Source organism: Rhinolophus ferrumequinum, chromosome 24 (genome assembly GCF_004115265.2).
Source record: "Rhinolophus ferrumequinum isolate MPI-CBG mRhiFer1 chromosome 24, mRhiFer1_v1.p, whole genome shotgun sequence".
Classification (NCBI taxonomy): domain Eukaryota; kingdom Metazoa; phylum Chordata; class Mammalia; order Chiroptera; family Rhinolophidae; genus Rhinolophus; species Rhinolophus ferrumequinum.
The window spans coordinates 43,250,347-43,272,658 of NC_046307.1; the positions used below are offsets into that span (position 1 = coordinate 43,250,347).

Consider the following 22,312-nt stretch of genomic DNA (forward strand, 5'->3'; position numbering starts at 1 on the left):
GGAGGGGCAGCTGGGGCAGGGGTGGCTGCTCAGGAGAATGGGGACTTGTCATTGGACTGGGGCCCCAGCCCAGCCTCGATCCAGCTCGGGGGAAGGGCAGTTCTGGCTGCTCTGAGCTTGCCCTGCCCAGCATATCCGACTCACTCTGCCTCCCCGTCTCTGGGGCTCGTCTCTGTCCCTCCTTGTCTCTGTCTCTGGCCTCAGGATTATGTGCAGGCCCTCACAGGCTTCTGCTACGATGGTGTCGAGGGCCTCGTCTACCTGGCCCTCTTCTCCTTCGTCACTGCCCTCATGTTCAGCTCCATCGTCTGCAGCGTCCCACACACCTGGCAGAAGAGGTGAGGGCTCAGAGAGGTCCTAAAGCTTGCCCCAGGCCACAGCGCACAGGATGTTTTAGGGACATGCCTTCTGGACACCCCGTGCCCTAGTCCTCAGACACAGGGCCACATAATTCCTCACGTCTTCATACTCTCAGCCTCTGCGATGACTGAGGCCCCTGGGTCTGGTATGAGCACCCCCATTTCGCAGATGGGAACCTGAGCCTAGAGGAGCTCCCAGCCCAGGTGACACGCGGGTCTGGAGCAGGCAGGGAGAACCAGTCTCCTGCCTCATGCTGCCTCCCTGCCCCCAGGTGCTCCATGCCTCTGGCTGGCCTCAGAATTTCTCGTCCATCTCTCCACTGCAGGGTGCAGATGTGCAGGGTTGTGGGGGGAAGACCAGCTGGCTGGCTGTGGGGACTCACAGCTTCTGCAGGGAGGGCCCCAGGTGGCCATGGTCTCTGGCCCACTCAGCTGGGTGACCAGGATGGCAGCTACCTCCCAGGGTTCCACTGTGTCCTTATCTTTGAAGTGGGGGTCCTGGCAGCCCTTGCCTCAGTCTCCCCGGTCAGTACTGGGTGGGGTGGTATATGGGGATGCCAGGCCCCTTCCCTCCTTAGGCCCCCATGGTACATCTCCCACAGTCACCACCTCCCTTCCCATTTGGGTTGTGACTGCTTCTTGGTGGCCCATTTTGGCTGGCAAATAGCTCAGCTCAGATCTCTTCCCTTTGTCTGGATTTCTATTCCATTGTTCTCTGTTGTGATGGTGATGGGTGATGCTGCCAATGGTGGCAGTAGTGATGATGGCAAGGGTGGTGCTGGTGGTGCTGGCAGTAGTAGTAAAGATGGCCATTGTAGGGGAGCTGCTAAGAGCACAGCCCTGGAACCACAGGTCCTGGATTCCAATCCTGGCTGTACCCTTGCTTATTGGATGACTGTGAACAAGTCACTTACCCACTGTGGGCTTCCCCTAATTGTGAAATGGGGCTTGTAAGAGTACACGCGTCCTGGCGTCGGACGCACTCGATGGACCACTAGGTGTGAGGGCTCAGCCCTGGGCTTGGCGGATAATTGGTGCTCAGCCAATGGCTACCACTGTCCTGCTTATGTCACTCCGAGGAGTGTGGTGAGGACACCCTCTGCTTGAGGTCACCCCGCTGTGGTGGGGAGGTGGAACATGAGCCCAGGCCTGGCTGACCTGTGCCCTCACCAGACAGCCCAGCCCTGAGTCCCACCTGGGACCAGGCAGGACGTGATGCTCCTGGAGAGTGCCAGGGGCTTGCCGCGTGGCTCCCTTGCCTTGTAGCAGCCTGAGCAGGTTGGGCAGCAGATGGGGAAGGACGAGGCTCGGGCCTCCAAAGCTGTAGGTGGACCCTGTGGGCTCTGGCTTCTTGGGTACAGATGGGCCCTTCAGGCTCGGGCCACCCAAAGGTGCAGGCTGGGACCTGCAGAATCAGCAGAGGGCACCCCCACCTCCAGGCACCCAGGAGGGTGCCTCCCCCAGGAGGGGCCCTGCTCCCTTCTTTGAATCGGCAGTCAGCGTCCCCATGTGCAGGCCGAGGCACACAGGGTGACGGGGCCCTTGGCACCCCTGCCTCACGGGGTATAAAGCTGGGGTGACTTGCTCACAGTCCCATAGTGTATATGTGGCTGAGCCAGGGTTGGAACCAGGTGTGTCTGCACTAGAGCTGAGCCCCCCGGGTCTTGTGGCTGCCTGTGTCAGGGCCTGAGCCTGTGCTGGGTGTCCCTCCTCCTAGAGCCCCCGATGAGGACGGGGAGGAGGAGGCCGTGCCCGGGCCACGGCAGGCTCACGACAGCCTCTACCGCGTGCACATGCCCAGTCTGTACAGCTGTGGCAGCAGCTATGGCAGCGAGACCAGCATCCCGGCCGCGGCGCACACTGTGAGCAACGCCCCGGTCACCGAGTACATGTGAGTCCTGCCGGAGTGGGGGCAGCCCAGGAGGGCCCAGGCAGAGCTGAGCCCTGGGGTGGCTGCGTGGGGCTCAGTGTGGCCGCAGGCACATCAGTTTAGAGTGTAGATCCGGCCCTGGGGCTGGTGAACACAACTGGCATGGGCTGGTGGGCAGAGGCCCCAGAGGCCATGCAGTGTGAAGGAGGGGGGTCGTCAGACAGTGGGGGCCGCGTTAGGGCTGGGCCTCCCCAGGGGCTGCCTGATATTGAGTGCCTCCTGCACCCAGGCAAGCCTGAGTCGAGGCCACAGGGAGCCACTGGGTCAGAAGGAGGGTCTGTGTCTAGGCCATAGGGATGGCATGGCCAAGGACCTGGGCCCGGCCACGTGGCAGGCAAGTGGGCAGCCTTCGGCCCACTCGGAGCCCTCAGTTACCGTCCCAGGTTCCCGGGACCCCGCAGGCCCGTGCTAGCAGGCAGCATACAGGGTGGTGATGAGAATACACACAGTGTACCTCCCCTGCTGAGGTCAGGATTGAAGTGGGCGTAGCGGGATGGGCAATGGGTCTGGGTGGCCCCAGGACAGGCCCTCTGACCTACAGCTGGGACCACTGGCCAGCAGCCACTCAGCCCATCTCTCTTCACGCCTTAGGAGCCAGAATGCCAATTTCCAGAACCCCCGCTGTGAGAATACTCCTCTCATCGGGCGCGAGTCCCCGCCGCCCTCAGTAAGTCTCAGGACAGGAGGGAGAGGGGGGGACTGAGGCCTGGGTGGGGGCGCCGCCTGGGTGGTCAGGTGTGGCCCTCACGGGCAGCACAGGCCTATGGACTACTGTGAACTGCAGTGAGTGCCAGGGCCGAGGGGCTGTCCTCCCCGGGGCTCTCGGCCAGCATCTGGCCTCGGAAGGCGGGCACAACTGGGTGGGCCCACAAGCTGGTTTTGAGGTACCCTGGGGCCAGAGTGGACAGCCAGAGGCCAGCTGCCTGGGGACCAGCTTGGCTCCATGGAGCTCCAGCTTCTCTCTTCCCACCCGGCCTGCTTCCTCTTTTCCTTCTTTGATTTCCTGAGCTCAACCCAGGTCTCGGCCTCTGGCTGTGGCAGCCTCGCCTGGTGTCCCCTCTGCCCTCAGAGGTGCAACACAGAAAAGAGGGAACAAGGTGGTTTAATGCCAAAGAGAAACACTTGACAGAGAGGCGGGGGCTTCCTGGAGGGGACGGGCCGCGAGGACAGGGCGCCAGAGAAGCTGAAGGCCACCATGCTTTAGAAATACCTGCCCACAGTGCAGCGGCCCTTTTGTGCCCTGGGCCCGGGCTGTGTGGGCCCCCAGGCTGCCCTTGTCATCAGCACACTGTCCCGGCCCAAGGCCTTCTCTTGGCCCAGCCTGCGCCCTGGCGTTGAGGCCACCTTCTCTCTCTCTTTCCTGCACCCCTTCCACCTCGGGCCCTCCTAGCGATATCTAGCTGCCCTGGACTCTGGCAGCCACGCGGGCTGGCAGTTTAAGCCCATGGACAGTGCCCGAACACGGTGGTGGCCGTGCCCTCAGAGTGACAGGTACTGACCCACCTGGGTCCCCTGCCCTGCACCACTTGCCCGCCTGGACCTCCGTGCCTCACGCCCTCTGCTCACTGCTGCCCCCTCACCAGGGCTGGCCTTATTTCACCTGACATGCCCTGGGGCCATCTCAGATCAGTGCCCACGGGGCCAGCTCTGGGCGGGCACAGGCCTGTTGGCTTTGTACCTCCAGCCCAATCAGAGACCTCTGGTGCTGGCGCTGGGCCGCGGTCTCACATCAAGGGCAGCGAGCCCCTCCCCACCCCTGGCTCAGCTGCAGGTGGCCCCAGCCCCTCTCGTCACCTCCCAGCAAGGACACCCTCCACCCAGACCCTCATGCATGCCTGTGCCTGGGCTCCCAGGGACAGCATGAGGTGATCAGGGTCCTGGGAGCAGCCTGCCCTGCATCTCCACGGCAGCGCACACGTGCGTGCAGGCTGCTCCCAGCCGTCCCCCAGAGAGCTGTGCGCGCCTGCATGGGCTCCCTCAGGGCTCTGGGCTACAGCCCACCGCCCCGACCCCCCGCCGCATGTCCATGGAATGGCACAGCTTCCTGGTGCTTGCCGGTCCTCCTTCCACACTCCCTGTGGGCCACCCGATGGGCACACACAATCTTCTCCTACCAGGAGTTCCGGGAGGGCCTCCGACCAGGGGACATTGTCCTTCCTGACAGTGGAGTGGGACTCGGGTTGCTGGAGTCCCCGGGGGTCAGTGTGTGGCTGTGGAGTCTGCCCGTCAGACTCCTTACCACTGGTGACCTGTGGCACACGTCTCGACCTCTGTCCCTACCCCCTGGGCATGTGGCCCTTTGCACACTGCCCGGCCACAGCCGCCTCCACGTGTGTTTGCATACACGCATGGCACTGAACAAGGCATGTGCACTCATGCTGCAGGTTGGACGAGGGTGGCTGAGATGCTCAGGCCATCACCTCCCCCGCAGCCTCTGTCCCCAAGTCTGTGACCCGGGAGGAGCCCATCAGAGTGGGCGGCAGCATCCCCTCAGCCTGAGGGGCCAGTTGGCTTTTGGGCCCCTCCGTTCCCGGAGTGATGGGGCAGGGTGGCGTGGGCCTCCTCACTCCTATGCCCTGCTGCTCTGGGCCCTCAGGGACCGTCTGACCCTTCCTAGAACCCAGCCGGACCCCACCTTTGCATGATGCCCCCGTCATGGCCCCTCAGCCAGGGTCCCACAGGGGAGGAGCAGCCTGTCTGTGGCCTTCAGGCCCTGGGTGTGGGGGGGCCTCCAAGCTCTGGCCTTTGGGCTGCGGTGGTTTCAGAGCTCTGCGTGGCCCGACGTCCACATGGCCAAGACAGGGATGGGGCTGAGCCTGAGGAGTGGGGGCCGGGCCTCTGCTCCCCGGGCCCCGCGGGGCTCAGAGTCTGGGTACTGGGCCAGGTGGCCCCTCTTGAGCCCCCGCCCCAGGGCTGTCAGCTATGCTGTCGCTGTCCTGTCTGGCTCAGCCCGCCGAGCCCTGTGCCTGGCCGTACCCATGCCCTGCTGACTGCCCACCTCCCTGTCTCCCTGCAGTACACGTCCAGCATGAGAGCCAAATACCTCGCCACGAGCCAGCCTCGCCCTGACTCCAGCGGCAGCGGCCACTAGAGTGCCCAGCCAGCCACCCACCCCACGTGCCAATCTTCCTGCTCCTTCCCATGCCAGCACTGCCGCTCACACCGTGGCCGCCCGCCAGACCCTCCGCACATGTGCCAGGCCCCTTGCCCTTCCCTTCCCCTTTGTGCAGGATCCTGGAGGTTCCCAGCAGGGGCCCCAGGCTGGTGGAGACGTGTGAGCTCTGGGCCCATACCCTCTCCTTGGGTCAGACACCTGGACTGTGGGAGCACTGCCCCCTACACCAAGGCCCTCCCGGCCCCAACCCCCCACGCCCCTCTGCTCTCTGAGGATTCGGGATGGTGCTGTCCCTGACGCTGCCTCGGGCACACTGACCTCCGGACCTGCAGTCTCCTCGGCTTACACCACCCGCTCCTTCCCTCTGCAGCCCTGAGGCTTCTGTGGTCACTTCTCAGTTCACAGGCTGTGCCGCGCTGTGTCCTGGAGGGCATCGCAGGGCCCTCCCCCCGCACCTCCCTGCCGTATCTGTGGCTCCTTCCTTCTCTCGCCCCACTGGACCCCAGGCCCCCTCATGCCAGTTGCCAGAAGTCTCCTGGGGACGGCCCCACTTTCTCTGCCTCCTGTCCAGCATCATTCTCTCTCTCAGCACCTGTGGCACCCAGCCCTCCATGGTGGCAAGAGAACAGCAGGTGTCAGGCCGAGCCCAGGCTGCTCACCCAGTGCTGGCTGCCTTCTTGGTGCCAAACCCCTCTCCCCTCACCCCAGACTTGGCAGCTTCTTCCGGCTCGTTCTTTGCACTAACCACACTTGTCATCTCTAGGGCAGGTGGGCTCAGGGGCTGCTGACGGAGCACAGTCCTTCCCGATCCCCTTTCCATCCAGGACAGGCGCAGTGTCCCGGAGCCCTGCCTGGGGGGCTGGACCTGAGCTGGCTGTGAATGAGCCCTTGGCCCCTGCTGCCCCCTTGGGACTAACCACTAACCTCACCCCAGCCTCCATGGTGCCCCGGCTGAGCCAGTGAGTGTGACCCTGAATCCAGGACAGCCGGCTGGGAGTCAGGCTGGAGTAGCCATTTGTTCTCGGGGTGCTGCTTGTGGAGACGTAGCCCGACAGGCAGCCCGAGGGCCCGAGAGCCCTTCCCGGGCAGGTGCTGCCCAGGAGGAACGAACGTCCCTTGGGCTGGGACCAAGGTCCCTGTGGCCTCGGTCTCCCTACCTGTGAAGTGGGAGCAAGGCTTACCTAAGGTGCTTTTGGCTTTAGTGTACAATGTTTGCTGTTTCCTGCCATGGTGCGGGGCCACCCCCAAACCAGGATGGGAAGTCCCCTGTCAGCCGTAGCCCTGCCCGGCCAGCCTGACACAGAGGCTGGGTGCGAGTTCCAGACTGTGCCAGGCCGGGAGCAGCAGAGGGCCACCTGCAGCCACGTGAGGGTCAAGGCCAGGGTCCTGAAGTGGGCAGGCCGGCAGCTGGCCCTACAATGTACAGACGTGGGCTCTGACTCCCAGAGTGGGCAGCGCCCCTTCTCTGGGGAGAGGCCTCCTTCCCTTCCTCCATGACCCCCTTTCTTCCTGCTGGTGTCTGGGACCAAAAGGGCAGATGTGTGTGTGTTTGGGGGAGCAGGCCACATCTGCCCACGCCTGGGGCATCCTCCACCCTGGGAGGGGAAAGGAGTGAGTGGGCAAACACAATGCCCCAGGTGGTCCTGGGGCCCCCACCTCGCATGTGGGGCCCTGTGGTGGCACTGTGCTCCAGGCCCCCACAAGGCGGGGCCACCACCCAGCTGCCCAGGCTTTGCCCTGGGCTGGCTCCACCCCTTGGTGCCAGCATTCTGGCCTCTGCTGAGGAGGGTGGCCCCAGCAGTCCAGTGCCTGCTGTGCATTCTGCCACTGCTCAGAAGCACAATGGGCTGCCCGCAGCTGGCACGGCTGCCCAGTGTGCACGTGGGAAGCATGAGAGGCGCTGTCCCCTTCCGTGGACCCGTGCTACTGGGTCCCACTGTGCACGCCCCCTCGTCAGCGACTGCACCCACGTTTATTCCACTCACTGAAGTTGAATAAAGGAAAAGGGGAAAAATAAAAAAGGTTTCAAACCCAAGCCTCAGTCCATGGAGGGGAAGGGAGTCCTGTGTTTTCTAAGTTTTTGAGGCCCCCTTCCTGGCCATGTCCCAGCTCTGTGACCTCTCTACACCCGTTTCCTCACCTGCACCAATGGGCCTTGCGCCCCTCAGGCCCTGTAACATCTGAGGGGGAGGCCACCAAGCCCACAAGGTCCAGCCTCCCCAAGGCTGGGCGAGCAGGAGCCTGGGTCCAGCTGGGGACCCCTGGCAGACGGGCCCTGGCTGCTGCCGCAGGTTTGGGTAGTGGGAGGCCTGGTTGGAAGCCCCGGGCCCTTTTCCCAGCCATGCCCATCCCATCTCACTATGCAATTGTCATCAGATCACCATTCCCTTTGCTGCTCAACCCTGAGTGGGTGGGGGTGGCAGCTGGGGCCCCGGGCGGGGCGGGGGAGAAGAATGGGGCGATTTTTGTTCAATCAGAATGGTCGTGTGCTTGTTAAGGCTCCGACTCTCCCGTCTCCTGCCCCCCACCCCTGTGATTTAACATCCTGAACTGAATGGGGACTAAAGCTTCAGCCCCTGGGCACTTGCCTCCGACCTCCAACCTCCCCAGGGCCGTGGCTGGATGTGCTGTCGCTGTGTTTCAGTTTTGTTTTTTGTTTCTTTTCAAACTGGGTTTGGGGTTTGATTTTTATTTCTTTGGGGGCTTTATTTTTCTTGGCAAATACTAAAAATTTCGTCAATGTAATTTCTGTGGTTTCTATTCAGCTTGGGTTTCATGTTTTAAAATAAACAAATTTTAAAAAACAGGCCTCTTCCTGAGTTGATTTGGCTGCCACCCAAGTCTGAGCAGACCAGGCCCCGTGCAGGGAGTCACGGGTTGGGGGAGACCCAGGAGTCCGGTGGAGCGATGGACTGGGTTCTGGAAGGAACAATGGAAGGTCCTGGTGTGGTGTGGCGTTTGGGTTGAACTGTTAGGGGGTGTGCTGTCAAATTGAGATGGGCCAGGGAAAGTTAGGTCCAGTTTGGGACATGTTGAGACACCCAGGAGGTGGCGGGATGTATGAGTCGGATTCGGGAAGAGCACTGGGTGGAGATGGTCAGCTGGGATCTTTGCCTGGGTGACACCCCCCAGGGAGTGGGTGCTGAAGAGACAGCAGAACCAAGATCCTGGCCAGGACCCCCAGTGTCCTGGGTCTGGCAGGAGGAAGGAGTGGCCGGTGTGGCGGGGGACAGCGGGTGTCCTGGGAGCCGCACGGACGAGGGACCCCTTGAGACGCTGCTGCTGGCCAGGTCTCGCATGGACGGGGAAGTAACCACTGGACTCGGTGACCTGGACAGCAGGGTGTCTTGGATGAGAAGGGGTGTGATGAAGCCTGACAGTTGGCTCAGGAGAATGCCGGAGAGAAGGTCATGGGGCAGCAGAGACCCACTGCCATAGTGCCACAGCTGGAGGGACCTGGCCAGAAAGCGTGCGCGCTCCCGTGTGCGTGCTTGCGCTGCGTGCGTGCGCGTACATGCGTGTGCGTGTAGACGGGCCATAAAGCGCACCGGAAGGCCTCCGTCGGCAGAGGGAATGGATCCGGGGAGAGGGGACAGTTAACTGGGGCGGTGGTGGTCCTGCGTGTCCAGGAAGGGCACCTAGGTCCGTGGAGGGGCTGCCGTAGGCAGGAGTGTGGATCCGCCACTGGCCCAGGGATGAGAGCAGGGGGCAGCATGGGTGGTAGTGGGCGGACGGCCTCGTGAATGGGGGGCTGGAGAGGGAGTGGGGCGTGGCGACAGAGGAGGAGGTGCCCGTCACCTGGCACATGGGATCCCCAAGGGCCCTGAAGCTCTTGGTCTGGAGCTCAGGGCGGAGTACACTGGCCGGGGGAGAGTCTGCCTCCAGCTGCCCAGGTGCAAAGCAGACCGAGGGCTGGGCTGGGCGCCACGGGACAGGCGAGATGCTTGGCCAGGAGAAGTGAAGGTGAGTTCAAGGGTATGACTGGACCTGGGATTTCGGTCAAGGGAAGGATGAGGGATCAGGGGCCCAGCAGGATCAGGAAACTGGAGGGAGTCAGCCAGTCTCCAGTCACAAGGGAGGTGGAGGCACAGTGACTGCTGCCACCATGGGGTGGGCAAGGTCTGGGGAGTGGCCATGGATTGCGGACCGACTGACTGAGAGGGCAGGGTCTTTGGAGGACGAGAGAGCAGGGTAGGGCTGGTGGGCAGACTGTCAGGGACCCCCCACAGTCCCCAGTGGACTGGGCTCAGCCTGAGAACCTGCATTCCCAGCCAGTTCCCAGTAAATGCAGGCTGCTGGGCTGGGGCTCAGCTGTGACCACATCACAGCAGGAAGAGAGCGCTCAGTGGCTGAGGTCAAGCATTCAGGGATTCCACTGAGATGGGCTAGGAGGAGATAAGCAACCAGAGCCAGGGGACAGACAGGCCAGTGGCAGGAGTACCTGAGTGGCATGCAGCAGCTGGCTCAAGCTTGCCTCTCGATGTTCCACATACTGCATGAACCACATTTGGGTAAGAGCGTTAAGGTTTGTGACGTGACTTTTCAGAGCAAGCACAGAGCTACAAAGAGGGTCTCCCCTCCCTGCCACTGGGGTTGCGCCCCCTAGATCCAGGCCTCGGTTCTGGGAAAGGTGGATTCCGGCTGGGAGAGAAACCACCAGCTCTGGCCACCAGCTGGCGCCCAAGGTCTGTGGTCGGTTGACATGAAGGGATCCGGGAAGCCTGGGAGGGGCTATAGAGGGTGTATGGGGGAGCGGCCACAGCTCTGAGCTTCCAAACTCAGCGTGATAATCTGGGCAATGTCCAGGGACCTGGGTCCCTCCCAGCGATGCACCAAGTGCCTTCTGTGTGTCCAGCCCCGGGCTCAGACATAGCGTGGGGAGGGTCACCTCCAAGAACATTTAGCGAGGCTGGGGCGGGGGTGGGCAGGCAGGCCTGTAGTGGCAGCAGGACTAGCCAGCTGGTCTGACCACCCACTTTCCCTCTGACCCCAGTCCCAGGGGGCAAGACTGGCTGAAGCAACCAGCAGGGTCTGGCCTTGCACCTATGAAAGGCCATGGTTGCTGCTGCTGGTTGGGCCACATGGGCAACCTGAGCTGCCCTCCTACTTCCTAGCTTTCTGGGGATGCTGAGCCAGTGGGTCCCACTTTGCCGGCAGTGCTGGGACCTGGAGTGCCCTCCTCTGCCCCACTGCCTTCCTGCTCCAGCTCAGATGGCTCTTTGGGGAAGTCGGCCATGATAGGCTGCGTGAAAGGAAGTCTGTTTAAACTGAGCAGGGAGGTGCCCCCCGTGGCATCCCCTGAACTCCTCCCAGACCTGGCACTTGCCTTCCTGGCAGCATGGAAGCTGTGGGGAAGGGGACACCAGCAGCCCCCAGCATTGTTTCTACACCTTATTTTTGAAAGGCCACGACTGACCAGCAGTTTGGGATGAGCCAGGCTGGGGGACATGGAGCCCCTTGGGCCAGTGAGGACCCTCTCCAACCAGCCACCAGCCCAGTGTATGGTTTGGGGACGATGATGCCACTGGAGGGTGGGGTATGGTGAGGTCACCTCGTCTGCCTCCATGACTCATCTTGTGGGGGAGGGCCCCCTTCCTCACAGCCCTGAGGGTGGTGGGTGGAAGAAAGCAGCTGCCCAGTTCCTGGAAGGCCCCTCCGGGACCTGCCTCTCCTTCTGAGAAGAACGTCCCTTCCTCCCTCAGCTTCTCATTCAGAAGAGCAGAGGGCCGTGTTCCCGCTGGCCTGGGCTCCTTTGGGAGCCCTCCCAGGCCCAGAGCACCAGGAATGAAGCTGCATTTATGTGTGTCCCCATTTCTCAGATGGAGAGGTCAAGGCTCTGGGAGGGGCAGGGCATCCTCCCAACCCTGCCCGGTACCCCTCTGCTCTGCTGTCCCCGCTCAGGGACAGTCGGGATGGCCCCAGCTCTGATGAGGAGCGACATGCTCAGACAGGGCCCCGCCAGCTCTGAGAGGCTGACGCCAGCGGCCAGAGGCGGCACTGGGGCCCTGGCTCTCACTGGGCTCCTCTGACTCACCCAGGCAGGATGGAGGCCCGTGGCCTCTGCCCGCACTCGGCAGTAGTCGGGCTGCCACTCCTGCTGCATCATCCGATGTGACCACTGCCTCCACCCAGGGTGGCACACAGTGGTCTGGCCATGTGATACAACGGGGCCCTCCTTCCCGCCCTTGTACCACTCACGGCCCACCCCCCGGGAAAGCTGCTCCAAGGCTTTCTGGAAGCCACACACTGCTGACTCAGGCCTGTTCAAGGCAAGCTGGGGTCAGGCCCTGGCCAGTTGCCCCCAGGCCAGAGCAGCCACCAGCAAGAATGTGAAGGTCCTGTGTGCCCCAGCTTGGGGAAGCGGAGGATGGGAGCCTGTGACTAGTAGGGTGGGGCTGGCTTTCTGCCCCCAGCAGGTCAGGGGTGGGGAAGGGAGGCACTTTTCATGCGACTTTGCTTTTTTTCCTGCTTTTATTCTTATTAGCATTTATTTGATGCTGAATTTAGTTTTTGTTTCTTCTGGGCTTTCTTTTTCTTTTGTGCAAGCTCCTCGTGTGGTTTAGGGACACTCGGAGCACGTCAGTGTGGCAAGGAGTTCCTCACGGTCAGTCCATGAATGGCACGTCTTGGGGGTGCTGTTCACCTGGCTGTGCTCAATGACCAGTCTACGTCCGAACCCCAAAGCTCAGTGTTCCCCTCTGCATTTTTAAGTGTGTACAGCAAAAAGCCAGCACTCTTTGGGCCACCAACCTTGTGTCCAGCTGTTTGGCCTGGGCACACCTACCAATTCCACCATTGTAATGACAGAATGACACAGACTGCTTCTGTAAAGTGACATCCTTCAGACACTTGGTGGCTTTTTAGATATGCATATCCTTGATGGCCAGGGCAGTTTTATGAGTGTTAAGTGAACACAAAGATTTGAACCTCTTGATGCGCATGATTTTGTGGGGTTTTCTGGGTCAAGTGACCAGTGAACCATTTTTAGAGGTCACCCCAGGCCCCTTACAGAAAGAGGAAGCCAAATGACTTTGCTTTTTAATATGTTGACTGGACTGAGCTTGGGGCCGAGTGGGGATGTGGAGTAGGGAACCTGAGGCCAGCAGCGGGCCAGAGCCCCCAGGGAGGTCTGGCTCAGAGTGAGGAAGAGGAAGTGAGGCTGCCCCCCTGCTGCGTGCATGTGGGGGTAGAGGGAACTCCCCAGCAGACGCTGCAGCAGCCCTCCCGACTCCTGCCATCCTCAGAGTCTTGATTTGAGGAAGAAAGGGCACCGAGGAGGCTACCTTCTGAAGAAAACGGCAGTGTGAATCCTGGTGCAGCCACCTGAGCCTGTCCAGGGAGGGCATGGAGCCCTCTCACAGGGGCGAGGCAGGGTCCAAGGCCCAGCCAGCCTCCGAGGTGCAGCGCTTCACCACCGCACCTAGGGCATCTTCCGCTCTGAGCCTGTTTCCCTACCGACAAAATGGGACAGCAGTGTGGCCTCTGTGGACATGTGACGGGGATGAAGCCAGATAAGAAGGTCCCAGGCCTGACCACAGCATCCCTGGCCATCCTACAGGGAGGGCTGACTCCCCGGCCAGCAGGGTTGGCCCGCACAGGCTGGGGCTATACAGCCTCAGGGTCCCTACTCTCAGGGGACCTAAATTCTGTGACTTCCTGACTGCGCCTCCCAGGCACGTGCATGTAGCTATTTTGATCCCAAGTTCCCTTCCGCACCCATGGGCTTCCCTCGTCACCTCCCCCATGCGAGCGTGTGCAAAGGACAGTCCCCAGACGCCTGGAGCCACCTAAGATGACCTGTACCTCAGGTTCACCCAGCCAAGACCAGGACCCCTGGATTGCCCCAAAGAGCACCTTTATTCACAGCAAAGGACATCACCATAGCAACCACACTCCAATTCCCTGAGAACTTTTCCCTTATTGTTCATTTTCCTAGCTATGTCTTTGCAGAAAGAAAAACAGAAGACAGAACACACACCCTGGGCTAGGTGCGCCAGCCAGCGGGAGACAGGTCCGATGCCAGGGACACAGAAATACCCAGAGTGTGAGACATTGCCCACTTTCACCACAAAGAGGGTCCCAAGTGTGGCTTCTGCTTTTTCTGATCCACAGAAAAGATTAAAGAACACCCTCCCAGCTCCCCCAAAACAAAGACAAAACACCCTACTTTATACACACCCCCCTTCTGAAAAACAAGCACAGTAAAAAAATACTGTCACAATATTTACAGACACACCCACTATGGGCGACTTTCTCTCTACTTTGGAGAGGAGATAAAATGCTCAGCTCTGACCCCCCCATCCTGGGGAGACAAAGGGAAGACCTCTGAGAGGTGCAGAGGGCTGGGGGGAGCCACTGTCCACCTAGCCACACGGCTACTGGGGGCTGAACGGGGCCGCTGGGCCTGGGCAGGGGCCACTGCTCCCCAAACCCAGCTTCCCTGCACTGAGCATGGCTCACTGTCCTGGGGGCTGAGGGGGCAGGAAGAGGAAGGCGCCCACACGGCTCTGCAGGACAGCCTGATCCCCATACTGCCAAAGACCCCCCCGGAAATAACATCAAACTGCCCTCAGAGTGACCTCGGACATACAAATCCTTCCGTGGCCAGGGCTCTGCCTAACCCACGGAGCGTGGAAAGGAAGACAGATGGCACTTGTGCCTGCTCCTTGGCAGAGAACTGCCCAAGTGTCTGCTACGCAGATGGGCACATAGTACACACATGGAGGCACAGCCCTGGGAGCCTCGAAGGACAAGCCAGGGTGGCACAACAGGGGTTCCCGGGCCCTTTGGATACCAGGGGCACCCGGGACCGGGTCTCAGCCGAGGCTGCTAGAAGACGGCGGTGCGGGGACACCAGGGTGTGTCCGGGTACAGGAGGCAGTGGATGGAGCGGAACCTGTGGGGACAGAGTGGGGGGGTGGTCCGTGGGGTGGGTGTGATAAGCACCCACGTTCAGACCCACAGCACCATGCGTCCTGGGACACTATAGTGAGGTGCTGGCTGACACCCACTTCTAGTGCCACCAGACCTTCAGGGGCTCCACGTAAGCCCCGCCCCATCTGGGCCTATTTCCTCACCTGGACGGGTCAGCCTCCACCGAGAAGGGCCCCTTCACGTGGACAGCGTTCCGTTTGTTTTCAAACATGCCGTAGCTCAGGGTCACCTGCGTGGACAGGGCAGCGTGATGGTGGGAGGTGCCCCAAGGCCCTCAGCCCTGCCCGAGTCTGGCCCTGTGGCTCTGAATGGGGGAACAGCCTTGCCTTCTGCCTCCCCTCTTGGACCAAGAAGGGAGGCCGATGAGCCACGTAACACCACACCCCGCTTGCTCTGCTACCCTGGGAACAAAGTCCAAAGTGGGGCCTCGGCTGGGGCTGGCCAAGTTGCCAGTCGTGGCAAGAGAATACCCACAAAGGCAGGAAAACACCCGAAAGGCACAGAGTAGATGTGTCAGGGTGCAGACAAAAGACGGGAAGGATGAACTAGAGGATTTGAGTGGGTCCACACTGGTCGGGGGATTGGGGTGTCTGGGTGGTGGCCAACAGTGGGGCCCTTCCTGACCTCCATATTTAAAACTGACCCCCCACCCTGCACTCCGTCCCCCGCCCATCCCTTCCTGGGCCCCCAGGCAAGCACACCTGCTCGTGGAGCTCCGAGGCAGGTACCTGCTGCAGGTTCTCCAGGTGGGAGTGGAAGAGCCCACTGCGGATGAGGCGCACGCCAAGCAGGGCCTCCACGATGTAGCCGATGGTGCAGTCGTCCGGCAGCCGGATCCGCTCGGCTGTGCTCATGAAGTGGCCCCCGCTGTGGGAGGGAAGGGCCAGAATAGGACCCGAGACGGGAGCCTGAGGCCCACTGGGCAGGACTCCGCCAGGCAGCAGTCACACAGAACTTAGAAGCCGGGCTCAGAGAGGTGGTGAATGAGCCCCATGGAGCAGGGTGCAGACCACATCTGTGTCCCTAACGGGCTCTCCTGAAGGCAGCTCCCCATTTCCCTCCCTGAGCCCAACACCGAACCCTCCTTTGTACCAGCCTGATGATTTTTCTGCGAGTCAGGGCTTGCTGGGTGCAGCAAGGGGTCGTGGGTGCTAACCGACTGGGGCCTGCTGGCTGGAGGTGGGAAGTGGTGGGGACCATGACTCAACCTGCCCATGCATGTGAGGTTGGGGGACCCAAGGCAGGCCCCACTTGGGGGAGCCCTGAGACCTAGGGCCATCTGGCTGGCCCAACAGCCCCACCTGTGCCCCAGGGCACTCACCTGGCCCATGGGCTCATCTTCAGGGCCAGCCCACGGCTGATGCAAAAGCCAGCACCGCCAGTGGCAAACCAGAAGTGGACAGGACGCTGTGGGAGGCGGCAACGTGGTGAGACCCCCCACCCCAGAAGCAGGGGCACCCTCAGCCTCCGCCCGCTAGCTCTGTGAGTGGACAGACCACTGACCATCTTACTCTCGCTGACCCGCTCTGTGGCCTGGATGGGCCTGTCCAGGCTGGGCTTGCCGATGTACACATCCTGTGTGTGAGGGTAGCTGGCCAGCAGGCGCAGCAGGGCCCGCGCGTTCACGTAATTGTCGTCGTCCACATGGCAGAACCACCTGGGGACGAGGCAGGGCCATCAGGGGGTCTGAGTGGGGTTCACACTGTGCCAGGGGTGGGTACTGCGGGGCTAGGAGCCTGGACGGGGGCTTTCCTTGGGTCCAGCCAGAGGCCAACACTCACTTCCTGCCGGACGCGATGAAGCGGTCATACTCCACCGCCATCTTGCAGGACAGGGCCTGGCGGCTGTGGGCGGCCGAGCAGTTCGTATTGACCACATTGCCTGTGGACAAGGGGACGGGGCTGTAATTTGGTCCGAGATGGCTCAGAGAGGGCAGCCTGGCCTGGAGTCACACAGCAGCCCCATGAGAACAGTAGGGTAGAGCGGGGGACTATCTGTCCCAGGGTGCCTTGGGTTCAAGCGGTGTCCTGCAGAAGGCTCTCCAGCTCAGCCCCCTCCCCAGTGCAGGACACAGGCCTGGAGACCCCTCCTCCCCACCCCAGCCCAACCCTGTCCCGCCCCTGCCCATTCTGGAGGCTTTTTCCCAGCACCAGACACCTGTTACTCAAAGGGGCCCCAGAGCTGAAAGGGCCTCATTTGCATGAGAATTATGGGGGGGTGTGAGTGGGGGGTCGGGACACAGAGCAAAGCAGTGGAGTAACTGCCCTCCCAGGCCCGTGGCCGCTGTGACCTCTCCATAAGGGGGGGTGGGGAGACGATTTCCTCCTGGGAGTGGCAGCCCCCCTCGCCTCCCCAAGTCCAGGGCTCACCCATGTGCCTGGCCAGGGCCTCATCTTCCCCGTCGGTGAAAATGAATGTCTGGAAGGAGAAACATGGCCTTGAAGAGGCAGTTGTGTCCCTACCCCGGGCCACTGTGAGGGTCCAGGGCTGGGCATCCTGGGCTTTCAGCAGCTGCAGCTCAGTCATGCCCCCTCCCCACCCTTCTCTGGGCCTCAGTTTCCCCATGTGTACAGAACGGGGGCTCAAGTGCCCAACCTGAGTGGAAGCAGAGCTGGGGCTTATGCAGACCCCACCCCCCATGTCGACAGCTGGGCCCAAGGTCACCTGGCAGCTGTACTGGCACGAGCCAGGTGGGGTGCCCCGCCCACCTGCCAGGTAACCAGCTCCAGGCCCGCCCTGCACACCTGGCAGGGCACACACCCTTATTGACACAGCAACCGGCCTGCGGGAGGGGGCAGAGGGTGGTGGGGGACAGGCAGAGGAGGTCGGCTCTGGGAAGCCAAGGCTCAATCAGTGGAGGACAAAGGCCTCTGCTGGGCGGCTGCCAAGCCCTGGCGGACAAAGGGCCTGGAGGGAGGATGAATCACCAGGCATTGTCCGCCAGCTTTATCCCGGCCGGGCTGCGGGCGAGGGCGCAGGGCTGGCCTTAACTCGGCCGCGTTAAGCAGGAGTGGCCGCGCTGCCTATTACCATACAGCTGGCCTGGTTAACTGGGCCGGGCTGGGTGCAAGGTCCGGTGGGCAGGGGTGCGGCCAGAGCACAGCAGTCCTCAGGGCTGGGCCTTCAAGCCAGGGCCCCCCACGCCCCTGGCTGTGACCGGCGGGCAGGTCACCTTCTCTGAGCCACTGTAGCCACTGCCGTTCTCTGGAGACGCCGTCTGTCCTGTCTGCAGGGATGAGGCAGGAAGCCGCACGTGCCCCGCCCAAGGATCAGTGTCCTGGGCACCCATGCTGACAGCATCCCCCTGCTGTTGCTTGGGCAAGGAAATCGGGCTTGAAGACAGGCCTGGCCCAAGCCACATCAAGGCTCCACCTGTGCCAGCACAGGGCCATCCCCTGCCAGGATGGCTTCAAGGAAGGGGGGCAACAGGGAGGGGCCAGGAGCTGCCGGCGCCCGCCTGGGCCCGTCGGCACACAGGAGGAATGTTCCTTCCTCTGCCCCGCCCGCCCAGCGCGTGCCGCCCGGCGCACCCAGGCACGGCTGAGTGCAAAGCTTGGGGCGCCGTGGGGGTGCTCAGAGCAAAGGCTGCAGGAGACCCCTGCCTCCAGGCCTGCCAGGCCTCGGTTTCCTTCTGTGTATAAACGGGTCCTAGAGAAGATCTAGCATGTGCACACATGGGGACCTGGGGACCCACCCTCACCTGGGCAGCCCCAGCTCCTTGCCTAAGCCTGACCCCAGACCCGAACACACACTGGGGTGTGGCCACAAGCTATGGTCCCAGGCTTAGAGCTAAGGGGGTGGCAGGCCACATCTACACCCTCTCCACATCGTACCCCTCCTTCCTGAGCCCGGCAGACACCCCGAGGCAGCCGCACGCACAGACTCGCACCCAGCCCCCCGCCCGCTCCCCAGCATCGCAGCCCAGGAATGCCGTGGGAGGCGAGGCCGCCCGTGCAGACACCAGTGCCGCTGCATTAAAAGGAAAATGCTTTCTTAATGAGATCAAGGAGGCCTGTTCTCCCGCGCTTTGGTGGTGCCCTAAAAGCCCGGCCCAAGGCTACGGAGATTAAAGTCACCTTTGTTCCAGAGGAGTACTTGCGAGGGTGGGGCAGTGGGGGGAGGGTGCCTGGCCTCCTGTCTCCCCACATCACAACAACCAGCAGGAGGGACGGGCTGCCTGGCACACCTCGCCCACTGCTCAGAGAGTCAGTTTCCCGCTCTGTACAAAGAGCACAAGAGGTGCTCACCTGTGCCCAGAGCAAAGTACCCTTAGAGGTGGGCACCATTACCACCCGAGTGGGGAAACTGAGGCCACAGGGGCAACCTCCAGCCTGTGGTCATACCCTGGGGCAGAGGTGGTGCTAATCCAGTGGGGCCATGCTTTCCAGGGACCCCCCAAAGCCCCCTCCCCACATCCCCAACAATGGGTCTGAAGAAGGAAGAGCAGGGCAGCAGGGCAACAGGGCTGGCGGAGGGCAGGAGGGGGGACACCCACAGGAAGCTGCATTGTTCCCGGAGCTGCGATTCAAAGAAACACAGGATGCCAAGCTCTCCCCCAACCATTGTGGCCGCTGCCACTGCCACAGCCTGGCCCACTCCTGGGAGGGGTGGGGGAGTAACGTGTGGGCCAAAGGCCCAGCCCCTCCTCCTGGACTTCAAGGCCCATCACTTGTGGCCCCTTCTGACCCCGCCCCCCCCACTGCACTGCAATTTCTGGAAATTTCTCGCACTTCCCCCTTGTTCGTGCTTATGTGCCCAGACTGCCCTTTCTGGGCATTTTCTACTCTCAGTCTAGCTCAAATGGCACCTCCTCCAGGAAGTCACCCCCCACCCACCACATGGGTCAGATGCCCACTCTCAGCTCACACAGCCTCTCTGGGTTTCCCCCACCACAGCCCTGACTTCCTTGATTCTCCCCCATCAGACTGGGTCTGAATCACCCTACATAGGGCTGGCAGAGGAAGGAGTACCCTCTGCTGTGACAGCTTCGAGGACCCCTCCCCCACAATACACCATAAGAAGGGCTCCTGATGCTGCGACATGAGCTGATGCTGGGGGCAGATCTGGCTTCTCCTAGGTGGGGTCAGTGGCGAGAAGGAAAGCTGAGTGGTCCTCCAGCTGGGTGGGAGTGATGGCGCCCACCCCAACTGAGTGCACGCTGGCTCACTCCCTACCTCCAGGTTTCCCCAGTCCTTTCACAACACAGTATTGGAAGGGCACTGCTTCCCCATTTCAGAGATGAGGAGACTGAGGCTCAGAGAGGCCCCAGGTCTTGCCCAAGATCACCCAGCTCAGTTGGAACTTGTACCTGAGACCCCCAACCACATTCCTTCTGCTGGAGAAAGCCCCCAAATTCCAAGAGGAGAGATGCTCAGAGCAGGTGGCAGCCCAGAGAGGGCTGAACACTGCTGAAGGTCACACAGCAGGGAGGCAGAGCAGGGGGAGGGGCCTGGCTCATGAACGATGCCCCACAAGGACTGTCAGTCAGGGATGTGGGGTGGGGGGGGACTGTAGGCCCCTCATCTCCAGGCAACCTGAGTGGCCAGCGCCAGCGGCGGTTCCCATGGAGCGCATAGCTGCACACAAGAGGCCGGACGCCTTTCTGGGCTGGAGAAAGGGGCTTTGTTACCTTGCCCGAGGCCGGCGTGAGAGCCGCCTGGCGCTGGGAATCCTAACGGCCTGGCCGCCAAACAAAACCCGTGCCCACGGCCCCCTCCCACTGGCCCGCTGAGCCCCTGGGAAAGGCACACTGTGTTCCCAGGAGACTACCATGGGGTTCCCGGGGCCCCCATCCCCACACGGGGACCAGACAGGACCCTGCCCCCTAGCCCTAGTCATGACCTCACCAGGGCCCTGCCCCAAAACAGGACTCAGCAAGGCCAGAAGGCCCCAGGCCTGGGTGATTTAAACAGGGAGGAAGAGGTGTGGGGTCTTCTCTTGTGTCTGGTACAGAGAATGAACTCTACTAGTCAAGGGTTTCTCACCCCAAATGGCCAGTTAGTCCCTTGAATCTCCCAGCCCAGGGACATTCCCTCACCGCCCCTCCCCTGGCAGGGCCCACACTCTGCCCCGGTTCAGCCCCCATCCAACCGTTTTTTCTGCAGCCTTGAGGGAGATTTTCAAATTGGGGTGTGTCTTTACTATGCGTCTGTAGGAAGTTGATGCTCAACTAGGTTCCAGGCTCCAGCATCCTGCCCTGCGGGGAGAGGGTCTCCGCACAAACCCCCAAAACCAGGGCTCTTTGTCTTGTGAAATGTACTCCCCAGCGCTCACCAACACCGACCCCCAACTCAGATTATCGTCAGGAACGACTTCTCCCCCATCCCCATAGCACAGATTGGGGTGGGGGAGGGGACGGCCCTGTGCCCTGGGGTCCTAACCCCCCATTCCAGCTCTCAGCCTATGGTGGATTCCCATGTAGAATCTGGCTTGGGAAGGTTTGGGGACAATAAAGTCCTATTAATGTGCTCCAATGTTTGGAGGATCAGAAGTATCACAGGGCACAAACACCAAGCTTTGGCGCTGGTGTAAGGTCGGTGCATGGCATCCAGGGTGCTGGGGATGGGTCCCCGTCCAACACGTCCACAACTGTATGGGGAGGGTGGCCCCTCCAGGCAAACTGGGCTGGAAGGGGATGGACTGGCGTCACTACCAGCACAAATTCCCAGTGGCTGGACAGAGATGCAGCCTGGCGCCCATCGGATACTGCCACCAGCTGGACAAGACAGAGCCCCCTACCCAGCCCGCCCGCCCAGGCCGCGGGGCTCACCATCTCCTTGTGGCGCGAGATCCACGTCTCCAGCAGCAGGTCCAGGCGCGCACGGTGAAACTTTTTGGTGGTCTTCACCGCGATGAAGACGTCTAGGGGCGTGAGTGGCTCCGACTGGGGCCGCAGGTGGCCGTCGGCGGGACGGAAGGCGCTCCCGGGCGGTGGGCCCGCGTCTCTGCGCGCGCGGGTCAGCAGGCTGAAGTATTCGGTCAGACTGTGCACCTCGCGGGCGAGGGCTCCGGCCGCCGCCCCCGCCTCCAGCCCCGGCGCCGGGGCCGCCCCTGCGGGGCCCGCCAAGCTGCGCAGCGCGCGCCGGCCGCGCTCGGCGGGCTCCGGGGGCGGCGGCGGGTCGGCGGTGAGCACCAGCAGGCAGGCGAGCAGCGCGCCCGCCAGCGCCAGCAGCAGGCGTCGGCCGCAGCGCTTGAGCATTGTCGGGTGCGCCCTGCCCCGTGCGCCCTGCCCGGTGCGCGCTGCCCCGCACACCCGCGCGGAGGATCCCTGGTCCAGCAGCGCGTCCAGCCGAGCACCGCCAGAGCCCTGCGGCCTTAAACCTAGCCGTTCTGGCTCCTCCCCGAGGGCGGGGCCTCCTCCAAGCCCCCGCCCCCGCCACGCGCTCACTGGCTCCCGGGGCGGGGCCTCTCACGGGTTGCCCCCAGACCCTGCAGCGCCCACGTGGGGCCGCTGCGGGGGCCTGGGAACTGCGGAGAGGGCACCGCAGACCCCTCCCTCAGTGCTCACGTGCATGTCCCGCCCCTCCCGGGTCGCTCCCCGCGGGCAGCCGAGGGACGTGGGGCTTTGGTCCTGGCCGGCCCCGGTGGCCCTGAAGAGGAAACCCAGGCTGGCCAACGCCGGCGGGAGCTGCACCCTGGCGTCTGGCACGCGGAGGGGCGCGCCCTCGGCGCTGTGACCGGGATTCTGGGACAGGGGCCTTAGGCTCAATCGTCCCTCAAAGAACGTCCTTACTTCCTTGCTGTGCACTTCCCCTCCCGAAGCCTGGCTTCCTCCGTATGGGATGGTGCAGGCCAAGTCACTGGGGCGGCGCCTGAGTGGACCTGAGCGCTGGGTCCTGGGCAGCTGTTATTAATATCGAGGAGGCGCTTAGCTACCTGAGCCACAGGTGGATACGCGAGGCTCCAACGAGAAGGCACCTGTACCAAATTCCACCCTCGAGCTAATTTCCTCGATTCCTGGACCAACGTCGGGGT

At 62.3% G+C, this 22,312-nt stretch overlaps 2 protein-coding genes across 3 annotated transcripts in view; one reads left to right on the plus strand and one right to left on the minus strand.

Annotated features, from left to right (window-relative positions):
- TTYH3 (tweety family member 3) overlaps positions 1-8,210 on the plus strand; it is a 28,375-nt gene extending 20,165 nt beyond the window's left edge. The window contains exons 11-15 of one of the 2 annotated variants that reach the window (XM_033096035.1): positions 205-338; positions 2,077-2,250; positions 2,881-2,956; positions 3,680-3,780; positions 5,306-8,210. In XM_033096035.1, coding sequence (XP_032951926.1) covers positions 205-338; positions 2,077-2,250; positions 2,881-2,956; positions 3,680-3,780; positions 5,306-5,321 — 501 coding nt within the window. In that variant the 3' untranslated portion in view covers positions 5,322-8,210. The remainder of the gene's footprint in view (positions 1-204; positions 339-2,076; positions 2,251-2,880; positions 2,957-3,679; positions 3,781-5,305) is intronic. The other variant, XM_033096036.1, reaches the window with a different exon arrangement.
- A 3,709-nt stretch (positions 8,211-11,919) lies between these two features.
- Positions 11,920-21,660, minus strand: LFNG (LFNG O-fucosylpeptide 3-beta-N-acetylglucosaminyltransferase). Its single transcript, XM_033096478.1, has 8 exons — positions 21,108-21,660; positions 16,708-16,756; positions 16,120-16,219; positions 15,842-15,995; positions 15,660-15,745; positions 15,040-15,205; positions 14,482-14,567; positions 11,920-14,300 (listed from the first exon to the last, which is right to left on the minus strand). Exons 1-8 carry the CDS (start codon positions 21,534-21,536, stop codon positions 14,234-14,236), a joined length of 1,137 nt encoding a protein of 378 aa, XP_032952369.1. The 5' UTR covers positions 21,537-21,660; the 3' UTR covers positions 11,920-14,233.
- Positions 21,661-22,312: the final 652 nt, after the last annotated feature.

Excerpts from the sequence above, each read along its gene's own strand:
- LFNG (XM_033096478.1), bottom strand. The coding sequence starts at position 21,536 with ATGCTCAAGCGCTGCGGCCGACGCCTGCTGCTGGCGCTGGCGGGCGCG. Across the intron at positions 15,746-15,841 it reads GGGTCAGCGAGAGTAAGATG|CGTCCTGTCCACTTCTGGTT; the intron begins GTCAGTGGTCTG and ends CGCCTCCCACAG. Across the intron at positions 14,301-14,481 it reads GTGGAGGCTGACCCGTCCAG|GTTCCGCTCCATCCACTGCC; the intron begins GTGAGGAAATAG and ends CTGTCCCCACAG.